Below are 20,658 nucleotides of genomic sequence, written 5' to 3' on the forward strand. Positions count from 1 at the left end.
GAATGGGGAGAAGGTGTGTTAAATGTGGTGTTATCGCTCTCACACTGCTGAATACTGGTCACTGGAAGTTTAACATGGCACCTCATGGCATAGAACTGTCTGAGGATCTGAAAAAAAGAATTGTTGCTCTACATAAAAGATGGCCGAGGCCAGTGGCGTAGCTATCAGGAAAGCAGGGGAAGCAGCTGCTTCCGGGCCCGAGCTCAGAAGGGGCCCAGGCGCAGTCACTGTACTTCATTACCCCAGCTGACTTCTCCTGCATCGGGTCCAGAGTCCTGCAACCTGACATTAGTGACATTGCTTCGCCTCTCCCTCTCCTCAGTTCTGATGATGGACAGTGACAAGCATTAGGACGGCCCGATGTGGGCGGAGCTATACTAGCCCCGCCCCTTTCATACCCGCGATTCCTGCAGCCTGAACCTTCCCTGCCCAGCATGCAGAACATCAGTTGGATTGCCACAACTGCACCAGTGATGTGAGTAGCAGGGTAACTGCGGTTGTATTCCGCTTTCTCAGGCTGTGCACATGTGACCTGCAGTACAGTAGGAAAGCTGGGTGAATTTTATCATGAAATGTCATCATCCAGCTTCCCTGCTATCCTGCATGGCACAAGTGCAGAGGTATTGGAGTATGTGGGAGAGGCACAGCAGGAAAGCTGGGGGTCTATATATCTGAATTGTATATGTGTGCGTCCATGTATGTGGTGAGCGCATGTATGAGTGCGTCCATCTATGTGGAGAGTGCGTGTATGAGTGCATCTATGTATATGGTGAGTGCATGTATGAGTGCGTCCATGTATGTGGAGAGTGCGTGTATGAGTGCATCTATGTATATGGTGAGTGCATGTATGAGTGCGTCCATGTATGTGGAGAGTGCGTGTATGAGTGCATCTATGTATATGGTGAGCACATGTATGAGTGCATCTATGTATATGGTGAGCACATGTATGAGTGCATCTATGTATATGGTGAGCACATGTATGAGTGCATCTATGTATGTGGAGAGTGCGTGTATGAGTGCATCTATGTATATGTTGAGTGTGTGTATATGAGTGCATCCATGTATGTGGAGAGTGCACCCATGTATGTGGAGAGTGCGTGTATGAGTGCATCTATGTATATGTTGAGTGTGTGTATATGAGTGCATCCATGTATGTGGAGAGTGCATCCATGTATGTGGAGAGTGCGTGTCTGACTGCATCCATGTATGTGGAGAGTGTGTGTCTGACTGCGTCCATGTATGTGGAGAGTGTGTGTATGACTGCGTCCATGTATGTGGAGAGTGTGTGTATGAGTGCATCTATGTACAGTACAGACCAAAAGTTTGGACACACCTTCTCATTCAAAGAGTTTTCTTTATTTTCATGACTATGATGCATCAAAACTATGAATTAACACAAGCTCATCAAGAGAATGCCAAGAGTGTGCAAAGCAGTAATCAAAGCAAAAGGTGGCTACTTTGAAGAACCTAGAATATGACATATTTTCAGTTGTTTCACACTTGTTTGTTATGTATATAATTCCACATGTGTTAATTCATAGTTTTGATGCCTTCAGTGTGAATCTACAATTTTCATAGTCATGAAAATAAAGAAAACTCTTTGAATGAGAAGGTGTGTCCAAACTTTTGGTCTGTACTGTATATGTTGAGTGTGTGTATATGAGTGTGTCCATGTATGTGGAGAGTGCATCCATGTATGTGGAGAGTGCGTGTCTGACTGCGTCCATGTATGTGGAGAGTGCGTCCATGTATGTGGAGAGTGCGTCCATGTATGTGGAGAGTGCGTCCATGTATGTGGAGAGTGCGTGTCTGAATGCGTCCATGTATGTGGAGAGTGCGTCCATGTATGTGGAGAGTGCGTCCATGTACGTGGAGAGTGCGTGTATGACTGTGTCCATGGCTGCAGTATGAAAGGTACAGAGGCTAAAATACTTGTGGATATGTAGAGGTAAATCAGACATGTCTATTACAATTGCAGCGCAGGTTTTAAAGGGTTTGAGTTGAATATAAACTCCGTCAGCAACTGTGAATGATAAAAAACAATAAAGTTGTGCTAAAAATGAGAGATAAATAAATACAGTAAATAAAAAGTCACAAAATAGCTATATGAGAGGGGTTTGCACAGGAGGAGGGGGTTTGTGAATAAGTGTGTAAGTGTGTGTGGGGGGCAGGGGCGTAACTAGAAGTGACTGGGCCCCACAGCAAATATTTGTAAGGGCCCCCCAGCACGCTTCACACCTCCCTCCTCCTGTGTAAACCCCACTCCTTTAGCACAGACAAGGGCCGGGGGCACAGGCCAGGGGGGCGCAGATAAGGGCCAGGGGCGCAGACAAAGGCAGGGGGGCACAGATAAGGGCCAGGGCTCAGGGGTACAGACAGTGGCCAGGGAGGCGCAGACAGTGGCTAGAAATGTATGCGCCCCACCCAGAGCAAACTTATGAATGCCCAGAGCAACTTCCCCACAACCCCTCCCTAGTTGCGTTGCTAGGGCTGGTGTCACCCGGTGTGGTAGAAAATGGTGTCACCCCCCCCCCCCCCTTTCCAAAGCAATAATTTTTTTGCCATATAAGGGAGCTATGGTGGTGCTACTGCCATAGGAGGCATCCATTAGCTCAGCAGACCCCCCCCCCCCCTAGCAGTCAGAGCCTGGTCTCGGGAGGGGCACTTTCAGATTATTTTCTGTCCGCCGCCACAAAACAATGGTGCTTATAGAACAGACTACACAGTGTAGCGGTATACTGTATATTGTGTGGCACAGTGTATGTTACATGTGTGTAACATAAACATATTTCATATGAAAACTTACAATTACTTGGCTTGGCCCTTGGGGATCTCAGACACCACTTCAACACTTTGGCTGGGGGGCTCGGTGGAGCTGATGTTGTGTTTTATCCTAATGAGAAAGATTTCATAATAAGGATTTGGAGAAGGGGCAGAGGGATAGCAGAGCAGGGAGAGGCTGGTGCTGCTACTAGGGGGTCATACCATGGGGGAGTAATAAAGCCCACCATAATCCCCCCCCCCCAGTAAAAATAATTCTCCTTATAATGTGCAAAACATACCCCCTTGTAATGCCCCCAGTTGAGCTAATGTCCCCATTGTGCCCCCATAATGTTCCAGTATAAAATACCCCTATATAGTGCCCCCAGTAAATTCCCCCATAGTGCTCCTCTCCCCCCTTCCTGCTAGTGCCCCCCATAATGTACCAGTATAAAATGCCCCATATATAGTGCCCCAGTAGATGCCCTCAGTGTCCGGCCTCTGATAGGCTGCCGGCTTAGTGTCCCCCATAATGCCCCCCAATAATGTGCCAGTAACAAGTGCCTCTCTCCTCCCCCCACATGTCCCAGTATCATAGTGCCATCTCCCCCCCAATGTGCCAGTATCAAGTGCCTCTCTCCTTCCCACCCCCCATGTGCCAGTATCATAGTGCCAACCCCCCCATGTGCCAGTATCAAGTGCCTCTCTCTTCCCCCCCATATGCCAGTATCATAGTGCCAAACCCACCCATGTGCCAGTATCAAGTGCCAAACCCCCCCCACGTGCCAGTATCAAGTGCCTCTCTCCTCCCCCCCATGTGCCAGTATCAAGTGCCTCTCTCTTCCCCCCCCATGTCCCAGTGTCATAGTGCCATCTCCCCCCCCAAAAAAGTGCCAGTATCAAGTGCCTCTCCCCCCATGTGCCAGTATCATAGTGCCAAACCCACCCATGTGCCAGTATCAAGTGCCAAAAAAAAGTGCCAGTATCAAGTGCCTCTCTCCTCCCCCCCATGTCCCAGTATCATAGTGCCATCTCCCCCTCCCAAAAGTGCCAGTATCAAGTGCCTCTCTCCTCCCCCCCATGTCCCAGTATCATAGTGCCATCTCCCCCCCCCCCCCCAAAAGTGCCAGTATCAAGTGCCTCTCTCCTCCCCCCCATGTGCCAGTATCAAGTGCCTCTCTCCTCCCCCCCATGTCCCAGTATCATAGTGCCATCTCCCCCCCCCCCAAAAAAAAAGTGCCAGTATCAAGTGCCTCTCTCCTCCCCCCCATGTCCCAGTATCATAGTGCCATCTCCCCCCCAAAAGTGCCAGTACCAAGTGCCTCTCCCCCCCATGTCCCAGTATCATAGTGCCATCTCCCCCCCAAAAAGTGCCAGTATCAAGTGCCTCTCTCCTCCTCCCCCCCATGTGCCAGTATCAAGTGCCTCTCTCCTTCCCCCATGTGCCAGTATCATAGTGCCACCCCCCCCCATGTGCCAGTATCAGGTGCCAACCCCCCTCCCCCCCATGTGCCAGTATCAGGTGCCAACCCCCCTCCCCCCATGTGCCAGTATCAAGTGCCTCCCGCTCCCCCCATGGCAGTAACAGTCAGGTATTAAAAAAAAAAAAAAATATTAACACTTATACTTCCCTCCATGTCAGCGATGCGATGCAGCCTCTTCCTGTGTCCCGCCCTGTATGTCCATATATGGAGTCAGTGCTTGTGTATTCTAAATTAGCCTGTATTTTAGAAAAGTTTCTGCTGGGATTCGAACCCATGACCTTCTGTATCAGAGGCAAAGCATAAGAGCCCACCAGCTCTTATGGCTGTGTGGGTAAGTGCTTTGCCTCTGATACAGAAGGTTGTGGGTTCGAATCCCAGACACATCTCTCCCTCTCCTGAGGACGGCAATACAAAGTATGTGGGTAGGCTTAATACAGCCTGCGCAGACTTCAGGAGACAGTAAGATTAGATCATATTAGCAAGGGGGCCCGGTCCGCTGCTGCGCCTGTTGTGAAGGGGCCCTGAACATTAAGACAAGAATTGATCATGATTAGCTATTTACCTAACTTGAAAATAAACTGTCACACACGCTGCCGGGCCCCTTGGCAGCCCGGGCCCCGAAGCAGCTGCTTCCCCGGTAGTTACGCCACTGGTGGGGGGCCTAGTCAGTTCTAGCTACGCCTCTGGCCGAGGCTATAAGAAGATTGCCAACACCCTGAAACTGAGCTGCAGCATGGTGGCCAAGACAATACCGTGGTTTAATAAGACAGGTTCCACTGTATATGGCATATGGAAAAACGGAAAGGAAACTGAAACACAACGGAAACAAAAAACGGAACAACGGACCACAAAACACTGAAAAAGCCATACTGTCGTGTGCATGAGCCATAAAGGTGATGCACAAGAAAGCCCGCAGTTTGCTAAAGACAAGCAGACTAAGGGCATGGATTACTGGAACCATGTCCTGTGGTCTGATGAGACCGAGATAAACTTATTTGGTTCAGATGGTGTGAAGCGTGTGTGGCAGAAACCAGGTGAGGAGTACAAAGACAAGTGTGTCTTGCCTACAGTCAAGCATGGTGTTGGGAGTGTCATGGTTTGGGGCTCCATGAGTGCTGCCGGCTGTGGGGAGCTACAGGTCATTGAGGGAACCATGAATGCCAACATGTACTGTGACACACTGAAGCACAGCATGATCCCCTCCCTTCTGAAACTGGGCTGCAGGGCAGTATTCCAACATAATAACGAACCCCAAACACACCTCCAAGACGACCACTGTCTTGCTAAAGAAACTGAGCGTAAAGGTGCTGGATCGGCCTAGCGTGTCTCCATGCCTAAACCCTTTTGAGCATCTGTGGGGCATCCTGAAACGGAAGGTGGAGGAGTGTCAGGTCTCTAATATCCACCAGCTCCGTGGTGTCATCATGGAGGAGTCGAAGAGGAATCCAGTGGCAATCTATGAAGCTCTAGTGAACTCCATGCCCAAGAGAGTTGAGGCAGTGCTGGGAAATAATGGTGGCCACACAAAATATTGACACTGGGAACAATTTGGGCATTTTCACTTAGCGGTGTACTCACTTTTGTTGCCAGTGGTTTAGACATTAATGGCTGTGTGAGTTATTTTGAGGGCACACAACATTTACACGGTTATACAAGCTGTACACTGACTACTTTACATTGTAGCAAAGTGTCAGATCTTCAGTGTTGTGCCATGAAAAGATAGGATAAAATATTTACAAAAATGTGAGGGGTGTACTCACTTATGTGAGATACTGTATGCTGTGACCCCATTAAAGGGGTTATCTAGGAATGGATAATAATGACCTTTTCTCAGGATACATCATCATTATCACATCAGCAGGGGTCAGAGTCCCGGCACCAATGCCAATCAGCTGTTAGAAGAAGCCACCACGCTTACTGGAGCTCTGGTGAGCACAACAGGCTCCAGGCATCTCTCCAAGCATGGCGCCATACATAGTACAGTGCCTGTGCTTATTATTGCAGCCCAGCCCCAATCTGCTCTATGGGACTTAGCTGCAACCAATGTACGGTGAAGTCACATGACCTAGGAAGGTGCTGCAGTGCTCACAGAGCGCCAGCCTCTTCTAACAGCTGATCGGCGGGGGTCCTGAGTGTTGGACTCCTGCTGATCTGATATTGATGACCTATCCTGAGGATAGGTTATTAGTATTAATTAACAGATAAGCTCTTTAAGTTCAATGGATTAACTGCTATACACAATTTTTGGTCAGGTAAGGCTACTTTCACACTAGCGTTCAGAGCGGGTCCGTCTGATGTCTGCTCAGACGGATCCACTCCTATAATGCAGACGTTTGTATCCGTTCAGAACGGATCCGTCTGCATTATAGTTTGAAAAAAAAACTAAGTGTGAAAGTAGCCTGAACGGATCCGTCCAGACTTTACATTGAAAGTCAATGGGGGACGGATCCGTTTGAAGATTGAGCCATATGGTGTCATCTTCAAGCGGATCCGTCCCCATTGACTTCCATTGTAAGTCTGGACGGATCCACTTGCCTCCGCACGGCCAGGCGGACACCCGAACGTTGCAAGCAGCGTTCAGGTGTCCGCTCGCTGAGCGGAGCGGAGGCTGAACGCTGGCAGACTGATGCATTCTCAGCGGATCCGCGTCCACTGAGAATGCATTAGGGCTGGACGGCTGCGTTCGGGGCCGCTTGTGAGCCCCTTCAAACTGAGCTCACGAGCGGACACCCGAACGCAGGTGTGAAAGTAGCCTAACTGGTGTCACTGCCAAGATTGCCGCACAGCCCCATCCTAAAATCAAACACACCATCTTACAGCAATTTTTATGGTGTTTTCTGCTTGTTTAACTGCTTTTCTGGTCGAAAGATTGTTTTTGAGCTTTTGAGCTTATAGCAAATAATTAATGCTTGGTGCATATCATGTTTTTGTCATGTTTAACATATACAAAAAAACGTATATATTAAACGGTTCCCTCTGATGGATGCCATACAACGGCATCTGTAACCACAGAGTTCCATTGTAGAAATAAAATGAAGTATACGTATTTTTACTGGACTCTGCAGGATGGAAAAGCATAGTGAATTATGCTTTTGTATCTTTTTTTTTTTAACGTATACGTTAAACTTAGGGCAAATCCATAATGGCAATATAATAGGATGCTGCGGGCATCCTCCACTGTATGCATTTTTGCTGGGGATCGCCATTAGCAACGGGCTACAAGTGCAGGATTTGCTCCCCTGTATATACTGTATATGCACAACTGCATGTGGGTTTGAGCACTTCCTGCCTGTTTAACACCACGCCATTTTTTTCAAAAACATGATGGACACTAAAACAACTGTGTGTGTGAAATACACCCATCATGTACATTTGATGTTATAGTACATGAACATTTGCTATTTGTTATATTTTTGTTGTAGGTATGATGAAGAAAGAATTAAAGCTAGGAGAGAAAGGTAAGTAGTAACATTCCCATGAATAGATAAGCCTTAGGCCTCTTGCACACAACCGTATGGCTTTTTCAGTATTTTGCGGTCTGCAAAAAACGGATCCACAAAAAATACTGATGACGTCCGTGTGCATTTCGTTTTTTACGGAACGCAAAAAAAAAAAAACATAAACGGAAAAAAAAAAACGTGTGTGTGCTAGAGGCCTTAAAGGGGTTGTCCGGGTTCAGAGCTGAACCCGGACATACCCATAATTTCACCCAGGCAGCTAGATTGCGCAGGGCAAGGGCTCTTTCGTTTACAATAACACACTGCCGGGCGGAAGCTTCCGCCTGTCCGTGTGTTTGGGGATGTCAAGGGCTCTGATGGGCGTGCTTTAGCGCTGCCCTAGCCGTTCTACAGGCTAGGGTAGCACTAAAGCCTGCCCATCAATGCCGGTGACGTCACCGGGCTTCCTGGCAGCCCCATGGAGAGCCCGGTACGTCACCGGAACTCCGGAAAATGCCTTTGCCCTGCGCAATTTAGTGCAGGGCAAAGGAGAGCATCGGAGCATGAACTGCTCCAATGCTCAAGTCAGGGGGCTGCCTGGGTGAAAATGGAGGTATGTCCAGGTTCAGCTCTGAACCCAGACAACCCCTTTAATGGGCAAACTGACCATTTTTGATGTTGTACTTTTAGAGGCTCTGTACCCCTTACAGCAAAATGATGGAACTGTATGTTATTTGTGTGTAAGGGAAGTATAGCGTAGGATCATGAGCTGCGGGGGTGTTGGCTGTGTAATATATCTATCAACCAGCTGCAATCATAAGGATCAGAGGGATGCTGATCCTGGTCATTTAATCCCTCAGATACTGTGGTCAATAGCGGCTGTGGCATCTGAAAGCTTAGAGGGAGAATTCTGATGAGTGGGAGGTGCCATATTCGATTTCGCAATATTTGATTGCATATTCATCTTATATTAGTCTAAATCGAATATTCGTCATTATTCTATTTATCGCAAATAATATGCGATTTAATTATTCGCGTATTGCAATTTTTTTTTTTAACTGTATAGGGCAACTTTCCTTTTGGTTGGCTATGGCTAATATGTGTATTTTACGAATATTCGCTATATTGCTATATATTCTTGTTTTAGAATATTACGAATATTCTAAAAAACTAAGTTTTAGCAATAAAGCGAATATTCGTAAAATACACATATAGACTGCAATTTAGCTAATATAGTGCTATAATCTTTTTTTTTATAGTCTAATTTTTTTTGTCTCTTCAGAAGTTCAGATTTGGAAAAAATGTACACTATAAAAAAAAAATACTATAGCACTATATTAGCTAAATTGCAGTCTATATGTGTATTTTACGAATATTCGCTATATCTTCATGTTTTAGAATATGACGAATATTCTAAAAAAAACTAAGTTATAGCAATATGGCGAATATATTCGTTATTTAGAATATTCGTCTTTTTTTTTTCTATCTGTACTGTTATTCCACTTTGGCATACTCTTCCCCGACAAGCGTCCCCGTCACCATGGGAACGCCTGTGGGTTAGAATATACCATCGGATCTGAGTTTTCACGTTCTCAGGGAAAACTCAGATCCGATGGTATTTTCTAACCCACAGGCATTCCCATGGTGACGGGGACACTTGTTGGGGAGGAGTATGCGAACAACTGTACAGATTGGGAAAAAAAATGCAAATATTCTAAATAACGAATATATTCCCTATATTGCTATATATTTGTTTTTTAAAATATTCGTAATTTTTTCAATTATTTTCCATATGAAAACATGATTCCTTCCTGCTTAAGTTGCTTGTGGGCCAATGACTCATTGACCCACAAGAAAGAAGCAGGGAGGAATCATGTTTTCAGATGTTAAAAAATGCACTATATTCAAAATATTTGCGAATTAGTGAAGTTGCGATATTCGCAATTAATATTTGCTATTCGAATATTCGCTTTCAACACTACCCCCCCCCCCCCCCACCCATGCTGAAAGTGTGGAGTATCGAAAGGAAACTGCCTGTGGCAGGGCGAAATAGAAAGCATGTAAAAATCTCAGACTGCAATGCGATCAAAGGATCACATAGTCAAGGGGACTAAAAACTTAAATAAAGGTTTTTAAAAATATTGGGGGGAAAAATCCACAAAATATTAGAAATTTAAATCACATCATTTCCCAATTTTATGTATGCAAATAAACTATTAAAAAATAAACATAATTGGTATTGCATACTATTAAAATCTAAAAATATGCATCATGCATGGTGAACACTAATGAAAAAAATATAATTGCCGATTTGTCTAGCTCTACAAAAAACAAGCTTTCACACAACTCTGTACAGTCGTGGCCAAAAGTTTTGAGAATTACATAAATATTGGAAATTGGAAAAGTTGCTGCTTAAGTTTTTATAATAGCAATTTGCATATACTCCAGAATGTTATGAAGAGTCATCAGATGAATTACATAGTCCTTCTTTGCCATGAAAATTAACTTAATCCCAGGAGGGTGATGCTTGAAATCATTGTTCTTCCATTGTTAACCATGGTGACCTGCAAAGAAACGCGTGCAGCCATCATTGCTGTCACGAGTTGGAGGTCCCAGGAGAGACCACCGCGTCGTCATGCAATAAACAAACGGAAATCAGGTACAGACACATAAGAGTTTATTGCACAAACAAAACAGGGAAGGCAGCACAGACAAAACAAGAGCTCTATGTACCATCAGCACAGTGGGAGAAAACCCCCCCTGCGCCACTGTCTAGTAATACTCCAGAGGGGCGTGACTAAGCAACTCCTGGTATTCACTAAAGCCCTAGATGGTAGGGTTAGACTTTGCCGCAGGAATTTGCCTGGGTCCACTCTGGAGCGTGAACTAGACAGTGACAGCAGGAACAAATGGACAACAGGTACCAGAAGGTACCGACGGCACATAGGCAAACATAACAGACAGGCAAATACAAAACAGGGCAACTAATAATACAAGCAGGAGTTCTCGCAAGGGAGCAGGAGTGGCAATGAGCAGAGAAGGACTTGCTCCACCAGTAGTAAACTGCATGGCCTTGCGCATGCCACTCTGCTGCAAAAGCTTGCTGAACAGAGACATATAACATAACAAACATAACTGGCATAACAGATAACAAACACAGGAATGAGGACGGGAGAGAACGTAAATGAACAAGTAGGGAAACCCACAGAGCACAGACAGACAGACACGGATCCCATGGGTCAGCAGCATGGGAGAGAGAGTACAAACCAGGAGCAGGACAAGACAACATACACCAGGAGAGCTGACCCAGAACTGAGGAAACCTCAGCCTTAGGCCTCCTGCACACGACCGTTGTGTGCACCCGTGGCCGTTGTGCCGTTTTCCGTTTTTTTTCGCGGACCCATTGACTTTCAATGGGTCCGTGGAAAAAACGGAAAATGCACCGTTTTGCAGCCGCATCCGTGATCCGTGTTTCATGGCCGTGAAAAAAATATGACCTGTCCTATTTTTTTCACGGCCAACGGTTCACGGACCCATTCAAGTCAATGGGTCCGTGAAAGAACACGGATGCACACAAGATTGGCATCCGTGTCCGTGATCCGTGGCCGTAGGTTAGTTTTTATACAGACGGATCCGAAGATCCGTCTGCATAAAGCTTTTTCAAAGCTGAGTTTTCACTTCGTGAAAACTCAGAACCGACAGTATATTCTAACACAGAAGCGTTCCCATGGTGATGGGGACGCTTCTAGTTAGAATACACTACAAACTGTGTACAAGACTGCCCCCTGCTGCCTGGCAGCACCCGATCTCTTACAGGGGGCCGTGATCAGCACAATTAACCCCTTCAGGTGCGGCACCTGAAAGGGTTAATTGTACTATCATATCCCCCTGTAAGAGATCAGGGCTGCCAGGCAGCAGGGGGCAGACCCCCCCCCCCCCTCCCCAGTTTGAATATCATTGATGGCCAGTGCGGCCCCCCCCCCCTCTATTGTAATTATTCGTTGGTGGCACAGTGTGCGCCCCCCCCTCCCTCTATTGTAATAATTTGTTGGTGGCACAGTGTGCGCCCCCCATCGGCCCCCCTCCCTCTATACCATTAACAACATTGGTGGCCAGTGTGCGGCCTCCCATCTCCCCCCCCCCCATCATCATTGGTGGCAGCGGAGTTCCGATCGGAGTCCCAGTTTAATCGCTGGGGCTCCGATCGGTAACCATGGCAACCAGGACGCTACTACAGTCCTGGTTGCCATGGTTACATAGCAATAGTACAGTAGTAGAAGATTCATACTTACCGGCTGCTGCGATGTTCGTGTCCGGCCGGGAGCTCCACCTACTGGTAAGTGACAGCCTCAGGTCTGTGCGGCGCATTGCTAAATGAACTGTCACTTACCAGTAGGAGGAGCTCCCGGCCGGACACGAACATCGCAGCTCCCAGGTAAGTATGAATCTTTTACTATTGTACTATTGCTAGTAACCCGCTGCCACCAATGATCGGGGGGGGGGGGGGAGGCCGCACACTGGCCACCAATGTTGTTAATGCTATAGAGGGAGGGGGGGGCCGATGGGGGGCGCACACTGTGCCACCAACGATTTATTACAATAGAGGGAGGAAGGGGGGGGGGCGCACTGGCCACCAATGATATTCAAACTGGGGAGGGGGGGGGTCTGCCCCCTGCTGCCTGGCAGCCCTGATCTCTTACAGGGGGATATGATAGTACAATTAACCCCTTCAGGTGCGGCACTTGAGGGGTTAATTGTGCTGATCACGGCCCCCTGTAAGAGATCGGATGCTGCTAGGCAGCAGGGGGCAGTCATGTACACAGTTTGTAGTATATTCTAACTAGAAGCGTCCCCATCACCATGGGAACGCCTCTGTGTTAGAATATACTGTCGGAAATGAGGTTTCACGATCTAACTCATATCCGACAGTATATTCTAAAATAGGGGCGTTCCCATGGTGATGGGGACGCTTCAAGTTAAAATATACCATCGGATTGGAGAAAACTCCGATCCGATGGTATAAAAGGGACTCCAGACTTTACATTGAAAGTCAATAGGGACGGATCCGTTTGAAATGGCACCATATTGTGTCAACGTCAAACGGATCCGTCCCCATTGACTTGCATTGTATTTCAGGACGGATCCGTTTGGCTCCGCACGGCCAGGCGGACACCAAAACGACTTTTTTTTCATGTCCGTGGATCCTCCAAAAATCAAGGAAGACCCACGGACGAAAAAACGGTCACGGATCACGGAAAAACGGGACCCGTTTTTGCGGACCGCAAAAAAATACGTTCGTGTGCAGGAGGCCTTATATACAGGTTCCATGGGTGCAGCAGAGAAGCCACACCCAAGGAGCAGACAGAGAGTATTAACTCCTAATAGACACACAGGGGAGTTAACCCATAAAGAACCACAAATAACACACAGGAACAGAGCTGCAGCGAGAGCATAGACAGAAGGTCACAGCCAGCGGTAATGACTGTGACAATTGCATTGCATAAAAATGGCTTCACAGGCAAGGATATTGTGGCTACTAAGATTGCACCTCAATCAACAATTTATAGGATCATCAAGAACTTCAAGGAAAGAGGTTCAATTCTTGTTAAGAAGGCTTCAGGGCGTCCAAGAAAGTCCAGCAAGCGCCAGGATCGTCTCCTAAAGAGGATTCAGCTGCGGGATTGGAGTGCCACCAGTGCAGAGCTTGCTCAGGAATGGCAGCAGGCAGGTGTGAGCGCATCTGCACGCACAGTGAGGCGAAGACTTTTGGAAGATGGCCTGGTGTCAAGAAGGGCAGCAAAGAAGCCACTTTTCTCCAAAAAAAACATCAGGGACAGATTGATCTTCTGCAGCAAGTATGGTGAATGAACTGCTGAGGACTGGGGCAAAGTCATATTCTCCGATGAAGCCTCTTTCCGATTGTTTGGGGCATCTGGAAAAAGGCTTGTCCAGAGAAGAAAAGGTGAGTGCTACCATCAGTCCTGTGTCATGCCAACAGTAAAGCATCCTGAGACCATTCATGTGTGGGGTTGCTTCTCATCCAAGGGAGTGGGCTCACTCACAATTTTGCCCAAAAACACAGCCATGAATAAAGAATTGTACCAAAACATCCTCCAACAGCAACTTCTTCCAACAATCCAACAACAGTTTGGTGAAGAACAATGCATTTTCCAGCACGATGGAGCACCGTGCCATAAGGCAAAAGTGATAACTAAGTGGCTCGGGGACCAAAACGTTGACATTTTGGGTCCATGGCCTGGAAACTCCCCAGATCTTAATCCCATTGAGAACTTGTGGTCAATCCTCCAGAGGCGGGTGGACAAACAAAAACCCACTAATTCTGACAAACTCCAAGAAGTGATTATGAAAGAATTGGTTGCTATCAGTCAGGAATTGGCCCAGAAGTTGATTGAGAGCATGCCCAGTCGAATTGCAGAGGTCCTGAAAAAGAAGGGCCAACACTGCAAATACTGACTCTTTGCATAAATGTCATGTAATTGTCGATAAAAGCCTTTGAAACGTATGAAGTGCGTGTAATTATATTTCACTACATCACAGAAACAACTGAAACAAAGATCTAAAAGCAGTTTAGCAGCAAACTTTGTGAAAACTAATATTTGTGTCATTCTCAAAACTTTTGGCCACGACTGTAGTTACAGCTGTCATATGCCAACCTGACAGGAACAAGAAGTAGGATCACATCGCTCCTCTCTGTTCCTGTCAGGCTGCTCAGCTATGACAGAGGATCGCATCTATTCTTCAGAGCGAGCATACATGAGATGTGCTTTAGGCCTATTGCACACGACCGTATGGCTTTTTCAGTGTTTTGCGGTCCGTTTTTCACGGATCCGTTGTTCCGTTTTTTGTTTCCGTTGTGTTTCCGTTTCTGTTCCGTTTTTCCGTATGGCATATACAGTATACAGTAATTACATAGATAAAATTGGGCTGGGCATAACATTTTCAATAGATGGTTCAGCAAAAAACGGAACGGAAACAGAAGACATACGGATGCATTTCCGTATGTGTTCCGTTTTTTTGCGGACCCATTGACTTGAATGGAGCCACGGAACGTGATTTGCGGGCAATAATAGGACATGTTCTATGTTAAAATGGAACGGAAATACGGAAACGGAATGCATACGGAGTACATTCCGTTTTTTTTGCGGAACCATTGAATGGTTCCGTATACGGACCGTATACGGAATGCAAAAAACGGTCAGTAAACGGGAAAAAAAAACGGCCGTGTGCAGGAGGCCTTAAAGGGAACCTGTCACCGGGATTTTGGGTATAGAGCTGAGGACATGGGTTGCTAGATGGCCACTAGAACATCTGCAATACCCAGTCCCCATAGCTCTGTGTGCTTTTATTGTGTATAAAAAACTATTTGATACATATGCAAATTAACCTGAGATGAGTCAGAGCTTGAAAATATGACTCTTCTCTGGTCACACAAGTAAGATATCACTCTTTTATGTTAATTTGCATATGTATGAAATCGTTTTTTTTTACACAATAAAAGCACACAGAGCTATGGGGACTGGGTATTGCGGATGTGCTAGCGGCCATCTAGCAACCCATGTCCTCAGCTCTATACACAAAATCCTGGTGACAGGTTCCCTTTAATGCTGAGCAGGCTGACAGCACATCTAATTAAGGCTACTTTCACACTGGTGTTTTGGTTTCCGTTTGTGGGATCCGTTCAGGGCTCTCACAAGCGCTCCAAAACGAATCAGTTTTGCCCTTAATGCATTCTGAATGGATAAGGATCCGCTCAGAATGCATCAGTTTGGCTCCGTTCCGCCTCCATTCCACTTTGGAGGCAGACACCAAAATGCTGCTTGCGGCGTTTTGGTGTCCGTCTGATGAAACTGAGCCAAACGGATCCATTCTGACACACAATGTAAGTATATGGGGATGGATCCGTTTTCACTGACACAATATGGCACAATAGAAAACGGATCCATCCTCCATTGACTTTCAATGGTGTTCAAAACTGATCTGTTTTGGCTATGTTAAAGATAATACAAACGGATCCGTTCTGAACGAATGCATGCGGTTGTATTATCTGAATGGATCTGTGCAGATCCATAACTGATCCGCACCAAACACGAGTGTGAAAGTAGACTTATGTGAAGTGACTGCAGCACTGAAGCACAGTATTGAGAGTTCCTGTCCCCTAACCAGTTGCAGAAGTAGCAGTAACCTGACACGTCACATTCTAGGACAAGTTGCCGGAGGCCATCAAGAATCCTTTTAACCAGTTAGTGACCAGCCTGTTTTGGGACTTACTAACCAAGCAATCTTTCATGTTTCCATTGTTGCATTCCAAGAGCTATAACTTTTTTTTTTTCTGTCGATGTAGTTGTACGAGGGCTTGTGTTTTGCAGCACATGTTGTAGTTTTCAATGGCACCATTTTGGGGTACACATAACTTACTGATTAACTTTTATAAACTTTTTTTGGGGTGTGAAAAGCAATATCACCACAATAACTTTATTCTCTGGGTCAGAACGATTACATTGGTCTAAGTTTAAGAGATAAAAGGGGGCTGACGTAGTTTTCTCACCAGGCGCAGGGACTTCCATAGATGTTCCTAATTTATGACAAGGCAAAAGTTAGATAAATCTAATGGCAGTGCAAGGGTAAAAAGCAGTCTTAGTAAATGTGCCCCATCTTAACCACCTCAGCCCCCAGTGCTTAAACACCCTGAAAGACCAGGCCACTTTTTACACTTCTGACCTACACTACTTTCACCATTTATTGCTCGGTCATGCAACTTACCACCCAAATGAATTTTACCTCCTTTTCTTCTCACTAATAGAGCTTTCATTTGGTGGTATTTCATTGCTGCTGACATTTTTACTTTTTTTGTTATTAATCGAAATTTAACGATTTTTTTGCAAAAAAATGACATTTTTCACTTTCAGTTGTAAAATTTTGCAAAAAAAAACGACATCCATATATAAATTTTGCTCTAAATTTATTGTTCTACATGTCTTTGATAAAAAAAAAAATGTTTGGGTTAAAAAAAAATGGTTTGGGTAAAAGTTATAGCGTTTACAAACTATGGTACAAAAATGTGAATTTCCGCTTTTTGAAGCAGCTCTGACTTTCTGAGCACCTGTCATGTTTCCTGAGGTTCTACAATGCCCAGACAGTACAAACACCCCACAAATGACCCCATTTCGGAAAGTACACACCCTAGGGTATTCGCTGATGGGCATAGTGAGTTCATAGAACTTTTTATTTTTTGTCACAAGTTAGCGGAAAGTGATGATTTTTTTTTTTTTTTTTTCTTACAAAGTCTCATATTCCACTAACTTGTGACAAAAAATAAAAACTTCTATGAACTCACTATGCCCATCACGAAATACCTTGGGGTCTCTTCTTTCCAAAATGGGGTCACTTGTGGGGTGGTTATACTGCCCTGGCATTCTAGGGGCCCAAATGTGTGGTAAGGAGTTTGAAATCAAATTCTGTAAAAAATGACCTGTGAAATCCGAAAGGTGCTCTTTGGAATATGGGCCCCTTTGCCCACCTAGGCTGCAAAAAAGTGTCACACATCTGGTATCTCCGTACTCAGAAGAAGGTGGGGAATGTGTTTTGGGGTGTCATTTTATATATACCCATGCTGGGTGAGAGAAATATCTTGGTCAAATGCCAACTTTGTATAAAAAAAAAGGGAAAAGTTGTCTTTTGCCAAGATATTTCTCTCACCCAGCATGGGTATATGTAAAATGACACCCCAAAACACATTCCCCAACTTCTCCTGAGTACGGAGATACCAGATGTGTGACACTTTTTTGCAGCCTAGGTGGGCAAAGGGGCCCATATTCCAAAGAGCACCTTTCGGATTTCACAGTTCATTTTTTGCAGAATTTGATTTCAAACTCCTTACCACACATTTGGGCCCCTAGAATGCCAGGGCAGTATAACTACCCCACAAGTGACCCCATTTTGGAAAGAAGACACCCCAAGGTATTCCGTGAGGGGCATGGCAAGTTCCTAGAATTTTTTATTTTTTGTCACAAGTTAGTGGAAAATGATGATTTATTTATTTATTTATTTTTTCATACAAAGTCTCATATTCCACTAACTTGTGACAAAAAATAAAAACTTCCATGAACTCACTATGCCCATCAGCGAATACCTTGGGGTCTCTTCTTTCCAAAATGGGGTCACTTGTGGGGTAGTTATACTGCCCTGGCATTCTAGGGGCCCAAATGTGTGGTAAGGAGTTTGAAATCAAATTCTGTAAAAAATGACCTGTGAAATCCAAAAGGTGCTCTTTGGAATATGGGCCCCTTTGCCCACCTAGGCTGCAAAAAAGTGTCACACATCTGGTATCTCTGTATTCAGGAGAAGTTGAGGAATGTGTTTTGGGGTGTCTTTTTACATATACCCATGCTGGGTGAGATAAATATCTTGGTCAAATGCCAACTTTGTATAAAAAAATGGGAAAAGTTGTCTTTTGCCAAGATATTTCTCTCACCCAGCATGGGTATATGTAAAATGACACCCCAAAACACATTCCCCAACTTCTCCTGAGTACGGAGATACCAGATGTGTGACACTTTTTTGCAGCCTAGGTGGGCAAAGGGGCCCATATTCCAAAGAGCACCTTTTGGATTTCACAGGTCATTTTTTACAGAATTTGATTTCAAACTCCTTACCACACATTTGGGCCCCTAGAATGCCAGGGCAGTATAACTACCCCACAAGTGACCCCATTTTGGAAAGAAGAGACCCCAAGGTATTCGCTGATGGGCATAGTGAGTTCATGGAAGTTTTTATTTTTTGTCACAAGTTAGTGGAATATGAGACTTTGTATGAAAAAAAAAAAATCAGCATTTTCCACTAACTTGTGACAAAAAATAAAAAATTCTAGGAACTCGCCATGCCCCTCACGGAATACCTTGGGGTGTCTTCTTTCCAAAATGGGGTCACTTGTGGGGTAGTTATACTGCCCTGGCATTTTCCAGGGGCCCTAATGTGTGGTAAGTAGGTAAATGACCTGTGAAATCCTAAAGGTGCTCTTTGGAATATGGGCCCCTTTGCCCACCTAGGCTGCAAAAAAGTGTCACACATGTGGTATCGCCGTATTCAGGAGAAGTTGGGGAATGTGTTTTGGGGTGTCATTTTACATATACCCTTGCTGGGTGAGAGAAATATCTTGACAAAAGACAACTTTTCCCATTTTTTTTACAAAGTTGGCATTTGACCAAGATATTTCTCTCACCCAGCATGGGTATATGTAAAATGACACCCCAAAACACATTCCTCAACTTCTCCTGAGTACGGAGATACCAGATGTGTGACACTTTTTTGCAGCCTAGATGCGCAAAGGTGCCCAAATTCCTTTTAGGAGGGCATTTTTAGACATTTGGATACCAGACTTCTTCTCACGCTTTGGGGCCCCTAGAATGCCAGGGCAGTATAAATACCCCACATGTGACCCCATTTTGGAAAGAAGACACCCCAAGGTATTCAATGAGGGGCATGGCGAGTTCATAGAAATATTTTTTTTTTGGCACAAGTTAGCGGAAATTGATATTTTTAATTTTTTTCTCACAAAGTCCCCCGTTCCGCTAACTTGGGACAAAAATTTCAATCTTTCATGGACTCAATATGCCCCTCACGGAATACCTGGGGGTGTCTTCTTTCCGAAATGGGGTCACATGTGGGGTATTTATACTGCCCTGGCATTCTAGGGGCCCTAAAGCCTGAGAAGAAGTCTGGAATATAAATGTCTAAAAAATTTTACGCATTTGGATTCCGTGAGGGGTATGGTGAGTTCATGTGAGATTTTATTTTTTGACACAAGTTAGTGGAATATGAGACTTTGTAAGAAAAAAATAATAATAATTCCGCTAACTTGGGCCAAAAAAATGTCTGGAGCCTTACAGAGGGGTGATCAATGACAGGGGGGGTGATCAATGACAGGGGGGGTGATCAATGACAGGGGGGTGATCAGAGAGTCTATATGGGGTGATCACCACAGTCATTGATCACGCCCGTGTAAGGCTTCATTCAGACGTCCGGATGCGTTTTGCGGATCCGATCCATCTATCAGTGCATCCGTAAAAATCATGCGGACGTCTGAATGGAGCTTTACAGGGGGGTAATCAATGACAGGGGGGTGATCAGGGAGTCTATATGGGGTGATCACCACAGTCATTGATCACGCCCCTGTAAGGCTTCATTCAGACGTCCGGATGCGTTTTGCGGATCCGATCCATCTATCAGTGCATCCGTAAAAATCATGCAGACATCTGAATGGAGCTTTACAGGGGGGTGATCAATGACAGGGGTGTAATCAATGACAGGGGGGTGATCAGGGAGTCTATATGGGGTGATCACCACAGTCATTGATCACGCCCCTGTAAGGCTTCATTCAGACGTCCGGATGCGTTTTGCGGATCCGATCCATCTATCAGTGCATCCGTAAAAATCATGCAGACATCTGAATGGAGCTTTACAGGGGGGTGATCAATGACAGGGGTGTAATCAATGACAGGGGGGTGATCAGGGAGTCTATATGGGGTGATAACCACAGTCATTGATCATGCCCCTGTAAGGCTTCATTCAGACGTCCGGATGCGTTTTGCGGATCCGATCCATCTATCAGTGCATCCGTAAAAATCATGCAGACATCTGAATGGAGCTTTACAGGGGGGTGATCAATGACAGGGGTGTAATCAATGACAGGGGGGTGATCAGGGAGTCTATATGGGGTGATCACCACAGTCATTGATCACGCCCCTGTAAGGCTTCATTCAGACGTCCGGATGCGTTTTGCGGATCCGATCCATCTATCAGTGCATCCGTAAAAATCATGCAGACATCTGAATGGAGCTTTACAGGGGGGTGATCAATGACAGGGGTGTAATCAATGACAGGGGGGTGATCAGGGAGTCTATATGGGGTGATAACCACAGTCATTGATCATGCCCCTGTAAGGCTTCATTCAGACGTCC

At 45.5% G+C, this 20,658-nt stretch overlaps 1 protein-coding gene across 1 annotated transcript in view; it reads left to right on the forward strand.

Annotated features, from left to right (window-relative positions):
• ATCAY (ATCAY kinesin light chain interacting caytaxin) overlaps positions 1–20,658 on the forward strand; it is a 116,556-nt gene that overhangs the window by 85,360 nt on the left and 10,538 nt on the right. The window contains exon 10 of the mRNA XM_040420422.1: positions 7,667–7,702. Coding sequence (XP_040276356.1) covers positions 7,667–7,702 — 36 coding nt within the window. The remainder of the gene's footprint in view (positions 1–7,666; positions 7,703–20,658) is intronic.

The sequence above is a fragment of the Bufo bufo genome, chromosome 2 (assembly GCF_905171765.1).
Source record: "Bufo bufo chromosome 2, aBufBuf1.1, whole genome shotgun sequence".
NCBI classification, from domain to species: domain Eukaryota; kingdom Metazoa; phylum Chordata; class Amphibia; order Anura; family Bufonidae; genus Bufo; species Bufo bufo.